General features: G+C 19.9%; 2 protein-coding genes across 2 annotated transcripts; one reads left to right on the top strand and one right to left on the bottom strand. All coding sequences in view use genetic code 6, as the record gives it.

Annotated features, from left to right (window-relative positions):
- Positions 1 to 696: 696 nt before the first annotated feature.
- Positions 697 to 2,936, bottom strand: TTHERM_00377250 (adenylosuccinate lyase; the record flags this gene model as incomplete). Its single annotated transcript, XM_001015405.3, has 10 exons — positions 697 to 939; positions 999 to 1,235; positions 1,328 to 1,525; positions 1,729 to 1,833; positions 1,898 to 2,017; positions 2,094 to 2,254; positions 2,323 to 2,448; positions 2,508 to 2,611; positions 2,672 to 2,783; positions 2,876 to 2,936. The coding sequence occupies 10 exons, from the start codon at positions 2,934 to 2,936 to the stop codon at positions 697 to 699; spliced, it is 1,467 nt and encodes a 488-aa protein (XP_001015405.2).
- Positions 2,937 to 4,768: 1,832 nt separating this feature from the next.
- On the top strand, positions 4,769 to 7,802 carry TTHERM_00377240 (hypothetical protein; the record flags this gene model as incomplete). Its single annotated transcript, XM_001015404.2, has 3 exons — positions 4,769 to 5,704; positions 6,638 to 7,182; positions 7,721 to 7,802. 3 exons carry the CDS (start codon positions 4,769 to 4,771, stop codon positions 7,800 to 7,802), a joined length of 1,563 nt encoding a protein of 520 aa, XP_001015404.2.
- Between the last annotated feature and the right edge of the window lie 2,100 nt (positions 7,803 to 9,902).

Raw genomic sequence — 9,902 nt, 5'->3', positions numbered from 1 at the left:
TAAATTAAATATTTTTGTTTAATAATTCTTTTCTAATTAAATTTACAAAGATAAATAAGCAAAATTATTATGATAAATAAATAAATTATATTTATAGAGCATATTGCTTTGAGCATTATTTTAAAAAGTTGGAATTATATCTAATATGATGAATACATAATTTATTGTATTAATGAGGTGAAAATAAATAAATAAACTTAAAACCATAATATCAATTGATATTGTCAAAAAATAATTAAAAAATTTCACTCATTTATTTATTTAAATGCTATTTATTTATTAATTACTAAAAACATTAAATAAATAAATTATTTAAATATAAGTAGTTTAATATTAACAGCTGATTCATTTAAATAAACAAAATATTCATTCATTTTTCAATATAATAAATAATTTTGATTATTTAAAATGAATGAATGCTTTTGATATATCAAAAAAATATTTACAAAGTAATTATTAATTAAAAAATCTAGAGCTATTTTTTAGTAGAAATAAAGCTTTTATTAATAATAACAACAATATTTACTTTAATAAAAAAACACAACTAACTTAACTAGAAGCTATAAAAAAATATTTTAAAAAATAGAACTTATTAATTGATAATAGACAAAATCAAATTTATTTTAAAAAGAGTCAGTCAGTCAGTCAGCCATTCATTCATGACTGTTTATTAATTAGTTAGTTCAGTAAATTAATTCAATTGATGTATTTTTTGACATGAGCCATTTATTCAGCATTACCAATATAAGTTCCAGGTGTTAAGTCTAACATTTTTTGCTTTACATCAGCTGGAACCTTTAATTTATGAATAAGGGAATGCAAGTCTTCCTTGGTGACTACGCTTTTGCCTCTAGTCATATCCTTAAGCAATTCGTAAGGATTTTCCATATTATATTTTCTCATTACAGTTTATATGGGTTCAGCTAAAACTTCCCAATGCTATTTTTATTATTAAATTATTTGATTGAATAAATATATATAAATAAAAATATTTTTACTTGATTTAAATCTTCTTGCAATTTCTAGTTATTAACTTCGACTTTATCAAGGCCCTTTAATAAACTCTTATAACCAACAACAGAATAACCAAAAGCAATACCATGATTACGCATAACAGTTGAGTCACTCAAGTCTCTTTGGAAACGAGAAATAGGTAGCTTTTCACTAAAGTGCTTCATAACACTGTTAGCCATACCCAAATTACCTTCACAATTTTCATAATCAATAGGGTTAACCTTTTATTATTTTGATAGGAATTTATTTAGTTTTTAATTGATTAATTCAATAAATTATATGTAATTAATTAATAAATAATAATAATAAATACTTTGTGAGGCATGGTAGATGAACCTACTTCTGATTTTTTAGATCTCTACTTGAAGTAACCAATTGAAATGTAGTTCCACATATCACGACTAAAGCCAATGTAAATGGTGTTGAGCAAAGAGAGAGTATTGTAAAATTCTGCAATAGAATCATGGGGCTCAATCTATGTTGAGTATGGGTTGAATTCTAATCCTAAAGACTAATTAATTTAAATATTAATAATTAATAAATTAATCATTTAATTTAATCTATGAATTTGATTATTTATTATGAAATAAATTAATAAATAAATATGAAAATTTATTTTTGATATCGATTTTCTATTTAAAAATAGAATAATTTTATTTTTTTAATTAAAATGCATTCATTATTCATTCATTTTTTGCTTTTATTTATTATTACCTCAATAAATTCTTAACTCAAACTAGACCAGTCGAATTCAGGGTATGCGAAAATATGGGCATTGAAATTACCAACAGCACCGTTTAATTTAGCACTGAACTTAGCCTGTTTATTTACATTTTAAAAATATTTTTTAAGATTAAATAATAATAATTTTAAAAATTTTTACATTTTTGATTTGATTAATTTGTCTGTTAGCTCTGTAGGCGAAATTTGCTAATTCTTTACCTACAGTAGTAGGAGAAGCAACTTGTCCATGAGTTCTACTAAGCATGGGAACAGCTGAGTTCTAATAAATTTTATTAAAAATTTATTTAAATGAATTAATAACTTATTAAAATAATTAGAGGAAAGAAGGATTTTACATTTTCAGCCATTGAAATGAGATTAGTTTAAACTTCTTCTAAGGTTTTTAATAATATTTTATTTTTAGCATCATTGAGCATCAAAGAATATGCTAAATTGTTAATATCTTCTGATGTGCAGCAGAAGTGGACGTATTCCTTAACTTGATTAAAGACTGGAACTTTTATAATTTGTTAAAAGGAAAGGAATGGATATTAGCTACAAATTGTCAAATAAAGCAACACTTACTTTTTTCTAATTGTTCCTTAATGTAGTATTCGACTGCCTTAACATCATGATTAGTAATGCTTTCAATTTCTTTTACTCTTTTGGCTCCTTCAATGTCAAACTTTTGCTAAATTGCATCGAGATGAACTAAATAATAAAATTATCGCTTAAAATATCTGCAACTAACTATTTTTTAATCTCTATACCTAAATCTAGAGGTGAAATTTTGATTGATTCTCCCCTTTCGTTCTTGACCATATTCTTTTCAATCAAAAATGATAACCATTCAACTTCAACATTGATACGATACCTAATATTTTTATTTTATAAGTCTTTTAAGCAAAAATTTCAAACATCTTTTTTTTAGTACTTAATAAGTGCCTTTTCAGAGAAATATTCCTTCAAACTAACTATATTCTTTTCGTATCTACCATCTAAGGGACTTAATGCATTAAGAATGAATTCGTTATTTGCTTTATTTCCTATTATTTGAAAAATAAAATATTTGTAAAATGCGGTTCGTCTCTTTATTCTAATGCTATAAATAAAAATAAATGGTGTTTCTATTGCATACTTAAAGTCTAAGTTTTGCTTATTTGAGCTAAATTGAGTGAGCCTCTAATAAATTATCTCATTTTGAAGAATCTTCCTTTTTAAATTGTTTGTATTCGTTTATTAGTTTTAGTTAAACCTTATCTTTAATTATTTATACAATTTTATATTTTATTTATTTAAAGATATCTATCTTTCTTACATATAAACTGATATAAAAGTTTTTGGTTTTATAGTCAATTATCTACATTCAATTCTCAATTATGCACTAATTATGCCAATTCATACAAATTCTTATTTATAACAAGCACCTTCATTATTAGCATTTCTGATGGATAAGAAGATGGATTAGATAGATAGATACTGATTTTGTCTATTTTTAAATTATTTTTTCATTTAATCTATTTTATTTCTCTTATAAAAATAATTTAAGTGAAAGATCGATCATTCATTCTTTTTAAATCCATAAAGTTGCTAACTTATTTACTTCTACTTAGATACTATTTTATTTTTTAGATAGAAATTTCTCTACTAAAAGCTGCTAAATTATTTTTAAGTAATAAACTAAAATTTAAAGCTAATAAATTTTATATGCAGAAAAGAAAATAATAAAAATATGCTAAATTTGTCTTTTATTTTAGCTTTTAACATTTTTAAATATTTTTTTGAGAAAATAACATATTATTTTAATTTTAAAAAAATATTTCAAGATCTATCTTCTATCTTAGTTAGTTAGTTATTTAGTTATTGAAGTTAAATGTTGAAGGTTTTATTTAATTTATCTTTTAAAAGCAAATTTAACTGCAGCATTTTCTTACTAATAATTAAGACTAATACAATTCAAAAATTTATATAAATCTTAACTGAAACGATTTTTTATGTATTATTTTAATTGTTATTTTATATTTTTATATGCTTTTAAGCAGTAAATTAACTTTGAATATTTAATGTATTTTATTATTATTTTATTGAAGATTAATAAAAAATCATTTAGTTTTTTGAGCTTTTTCATTTATAACATTAAATTTCCTTATTAAAGATATAGTGTAGAGTCTAGAAAGTAAAAATTACATTACTAAATTAGAATAAATTTATAAAAATAAATCATCTAAAATAATTTTTAATAAATTAGTTTTAGACAAGAAAAGCAATTTTTTGATTTCAATTAAAACTGATTCTAATTAATCCACTTTTTATTTTTGGTTCCTGTTAGCAATTAAAGACTGACTATTGCTTTAATTTATGTTTCTAAAAAGCATTAATGCTTTTTTTATTTTTGTTTTGCAACTAAATAAATAATAATAATAATGGATTTGACAATTAATAATTGATGTCAGTAAAAAGAAAATTTGTTTGTAAAATAATTCATAAATAAGCCACAATTAATTAGTACAATTATTTTGTAAGGATATTTTTCTACTCCATTCATTCTAATTTTATATTAGATCTCAAAAGATAATTAATTTGATTTTGATTAAATTACATACATTAGAATTTTTTTGATACCACTTAATGTTAGTTATTATATGATCTCAATGATGTTTGTCTATAATATATTTTTTGATTTTTAAAATACAAGACAAAATAAAAAAAGTGATAATTAAATGAAAGCTGGATGAATTTTTATTTATTGTGCACCATTAATATATAATGTAGTGACTTATTTTATAGTATGTTGGAGTTGTTCTCTAAATAAGTTAATTTGGTATCCATAATTAAAAAAAATGTAAATTTAGTGAAAATTTATTGGAATTTCACACATACTAATTACAGTATATTCAAATTTTAAATTATCAATCTGATTAATTTTGAGAGCGAAAGAAAATCTTTTTTGACTTATTTAAAAAGAAGGAAAAAATAAACAAACAAACAAATTAATATTTAATTTAATTAAATAATCTAAAGAATATTTAAAATGATTAACCCTAATATTGTAAATCATAGTGAAAATAGCTATCAATAGCTAATTCAAAAAAGCTATCTTATGCTATGTCTAAAGTGCTTTAAACCTCAGTTTGAAGTTAAGCAAATTGTTAAAGAGACTCCTTCTTACAACATATTCTGCCATGTAATAGTCTTTGATGTCATAGAGTAAAAGAACAAAATGCTGATTGTTTAAAAGTATACATATAGTAAATATTTAGAAGAATATTAAGAAATTTTAAACAAATCTTTTAGAAATGACATCATTTTAAATTTGCTAGACTAATACTTTTTAGATACAGATTAGCTCTTTTATATTTATGAAATGGAGCATTGCAATATGACTTTATTACAATTTATAAACCTGTATAAACTGAATAGCAAAATTTTTGATCCTTTGCTAAATGAAATAGGTTAATATATAACAAGTTAATATGATAAAATCTTTACTCTTAATTTTGATATATCTTAGTATTATGTAAATGTGATTAATTCAAATAGGATTGAAGTAAAAATAAATTTAATTCATGAATATAAACTCTCGCTTTATTATTTGGGAAATAACTAAATTTCTCATAATGACGAACTTTAAACTGAAAATAATTCAAATGAGCTAGAATTAGAAGAAACTGTTTTTCAAGACTTGGCAGATAGTGAAAAAATAAAAGGAATATTAAAAGATTTATGTGAGCAAGTTAATGTTAAAATAAAAAAGAATGGCTTGTCTGATTTAATTTAAAATAAATTTTCAAAAATTTTACAATTTCATCAATTAGAAATTTTTTAGATAATTTAGTAACATCCCCTTTATGATGCATTTGAGATTAAAAGGTTGGACAATAATTACTTTGAACTCATTGTAGAAAAGAGGGGCTAATAAATCAGATTAATAGCTGAAAAATTTAACTAAATCAGTATGGCGGAATAGGTGATAGCGAAACACTAACATCTCTTAGAAAATAAAGAATTATTATATACTAATTTTATAAACTCTGAGATAATTATTATTGAAAAAGGTTTCTATGTTTTAGCTGAAAAAGTATCGATTGATAAAGATGAAATAAGTTTACTTGATTTAAAATGTGCTCCGCTATCTGAATTAATCTAATTTTGTTACAATCTGCTTATAAAGAATGGACTATCAATAAATAATATTGCTCCTTCAAGTTTGTTAGTTGAAGCTAAAATAAATTAACAAGGTTAACTTATCTTCAATTTTATTATAGATGATATTAGCTTAAGTGATTATTCTTCTGAATATTGTGAAATTTTTTTAGACTTTATTTTTAAATAAAATGATTATTATGATAAAGTTGGTTTAAAAAATCATAGAGGAATGTTGAATAATTTAGCAAAGATGTTCTTTTAAAAAATAAATGAAAAATCTCTGTAGGAAGTTTCTAGCTTATTTAATGACATATAAAATTTAATAGAAAATTATCATTACATTTATTATAATAGTTTAAAAATAAAAATATCTAAAAAACATATGAACTAAATATCTGTAATTTTAGAAAATAGATATCGAGAGGTTTTAAATTTATAAAAAAAAGATTCATTTTTTAAAATTACCAATTTGAAATTGGCATACGATTCTTTCAATACTAAAACTACTGATTTGTTAAATGAGATAAAGGATTAACCAAAAAATAGTTTTTATAATTATTAAAAAAAGAGTGAAGTAGAAAATATTATTAACTTTTTCTCAATTTATGAGAATGATTTTATAAAATTTTATTCAAAATAATTAAGTGAGTTTCTTCTAAAGCAAATAGGTAAAATATTGATATATTTCGATGGAAAAAATTTTAGATAAGATTAAATTGAGCAGACCATTTAAAAAAATAAACATTATTAACAGATTGAATAAAAATAACAAAATATTGAACAAAAAACTACTCAAGCAGGTTAACAACCTAATTTTAGATAATAAAATATAATTTAGCTTGACAGAATAAATTCAACATATGATGATTTTAATATTAGTAATATCAGAAATTTAAATGAATTACCTTAAAAAGAAATTAACCTTCTTTAAAATTATTAATTTGATATTTTAAATGAATAACAGATTGAATAAAATTAACAAAATATTGAACAATAAACTACTCAAAGAATTTAACAAACCAATTTTAGATAATAAAATATAATTTAGCTTGACAGAATAAATTCAAGATATGATGATTTTAATATTAGTAATATCATAAATTTAAATGAATTACCTTAAAAAGAAATTAATCTTCTTTAAAATTATTAATTTGCTATTTTAAATATGAGCAAAGGAATATAAGTATTAATATTTGATGATAACGTTTATTACTTAATAGGTTAAAAACCTTATATTATTTTTAATCATCAAGAGTTTTAAAGTTTTAAAGAGATATATGAAGTAGAAGAAGATTTAAAGTAAAGCTTAAATGTATTTGGATCCAGCTACATAAATGAATACAAACAAAATAGAAATTCTACATTAGCAGCAAGATTTTTGTCAGAATTTACTCATCTATAATAGCTAAGTCTAATTATAAATAATTATAAAGATTACTAATTTGATTTATCAGGTTGCTAATAAATTCTGTAATTAAATCTAACATTAGTATTTTTCAGTTAACATTATCATAACAGGAATAAGTATAATTTAAAAAATATTATCAAATAAATAGATTCAACAAATTGTAATAAATTAAAATTTATTTATGTTCATAATTAATACGAAAATTATTATCAAGATGAAGTCAATTTATCACAAATTTACAAAATAAAAAGACTTGTAACAGTATCTTTTGCAAGTAAATAGGGTTAGTATGATGGAGACTCTAATGGCTCTATTGATATATATAAATAAGATTATGAATTAGAATAACTTTAATAGAATTTTGATGATTCTATAGATTCTATAAAATTAAATAAAAAATAAGCATATAATTTAAATAATTTTATATAGTTCTGATGAATCTTCAATTTCTGTAGAAAATAATGAATCAGAAGACAATTAATTAATGAGAGCAAATAAATATGATCGATGAAACAAAATACTAAAACAAACAAACAAATTAAAAATTTATTTAAAAAATTGGAGTTTATTTTTTAATTTTGAGGTTGCAGCAACCTTACCTTCTTTTTTAACTTTAAAAATTAAATTTATTTGTTATTTAAAATCTTATGAGTTTTATTTTTTATAAAAGTTTTATTTATAAAATAAATTGCTCTTTTTAAAAATTTTTTTAGTTAATTTTTTAATAATTTAAAAAGAATAATTAGAGATATTATAAATATTCCTACCATTAATTACAGAGCTAAAACAGAAAAATCTACATATAAATATTATTTTTATAAAATTTAAGAACCTTAATTAATTACTAGAATTTTTACAAATATGACTAACTAACTAGCCATCTTTAATTCCTACTATATTTTTAAGTAAATACAAATATTAAGATTAAATAATGAATGTTAAATTAATTTTTATGTGGTATCTCTTCATAAAGCCAAATTTATAAATTAAGATTTGATAATTAATTATTATATTTTTTTTGTTCTTTCTTTCCATTTATATTAATTAAATTCCATAAATTGCTATTCTATAATTTTGAAAAAAAAAATAAATGATATAATAGATTAAATAATACTATAGATTAGAAGAAGTAATTATTAATTTTTTTATTAATATCCTTTATATTTATATAAATTAATAAAAAAAGTTTTTAAGCTCTTCACTTTTATCTCATTAGGTTCTCCATATTGATCTCAAGTATATTTTATTTATAAATATTATTTTTATTATTATTATTAATATTTTTATAAATTTAACTTTCAATTTATTTAAATAATAATTTTTATTAGAGTAATTATCATCATTATTCATAGATTTTATTAAAACAAAACTTTTTTAGCTATTTAAGTTAATTTTATTATTTGATATTTTTTCTTTATTTTTTGCTTTAAAACTTACACTTAATAAAAGCAGTTTATTTGTTTTGGATTGTAATATTTTTAATTATAAAAGTTAATTTAAAACATTAAAGCTCTTTCTTTTAATTTATTTTCATTTTTCTTTTTATAATGATTTCTTTTTTTTTATTTGATTCTTTGTTAATTTTATTAATTATTAATCTTATGTTTTAATATTTTTTCTTCATTTTTTCCTACTAATTAACTAGAGTGAAATACCTATTTTATTTAAAAAAGGTAAAATTTAATATATCTCATTAAAATAATAAATAAAGCTAAATTAGATTTAATCAGCTTTATTTTTTAGTTTTTAGAATGCTTTAAATTCACAAAATTAATATAATATATATGATATATTCTGAAAAAAAAAAATCAGATTGATAATTTTTTTGATTTTTTTTCATAATTATTTTCAAAAAATTAAAAAATATTTTATTATTTCAATATTTTGTATGCATTTTTAATCTATTTAAAATTAATTCTTTTTTGACTAATTAATAAATAATTAATTTACATCTTTTCAAATAGTTTAAAAAGCTAACCAAGTATCTGTTAAAAATAAATAAATAAATAAAAGTTATAATTATTATTACATAAATTCATTAAAATTAATAAATCTAAATTTTTTTAATGATAAAATATTAAATCTGTAGATTAGAATTTATTTTCTAATTATTTTTATTTATTTATTTTTTATTTTAATTTATATAATTCATATTTAGAACATTTTTGAAAAATTAGAATATTAAAAAATGGATTCATTTGATTTATGATATCAAAGATCTTTTCTTGAGATATATTGAAGAGTCTAAATATTAAAAATTAGAGCATTTTCAATTTTAAGTAATTGATAAAAATAAACCATCCAAAATGATTAATTGGTTTTAGTCAATAACTAATTAATATTTATTTAAATTCAAGCCAAATTTAATTAATTATATTTCATTTTTAGTTCCTACTATAATTTAAAAATTTTGGCGCTTTAATATTAGTATCTAAAATGAATAAATGCTCATATTATTTTTGTTTTTACCTAAATAAAAATAATAGCAATAATAAAAATTGATTTGACAAAATATTAAATTGAAGGAGGTTAGCTAAAATATGTATTTAATTTTATCAAATAATAATAATAATTGTTATGACATTTTTCTACTTCATTCATTCAAAAATAT

This window comes from Tetrahymena thermophila, assembly GCF_000189635.1.
Source record: "Tetrahymena thermophila SB210 genomic scaffold scf_8254652, whole genome shotgun sequence".
NCBI classification, from domain to species: domain Eukaryota; phylum Ciliophora; class Oligohymenophorea; order Hymenostomatida; family Tetrahymenidae; genus Tetrahymena; species Tetrahymena thermophila.
This window is presented reverse-complemented; position numbering and strand designations above follow the sequence as displayed.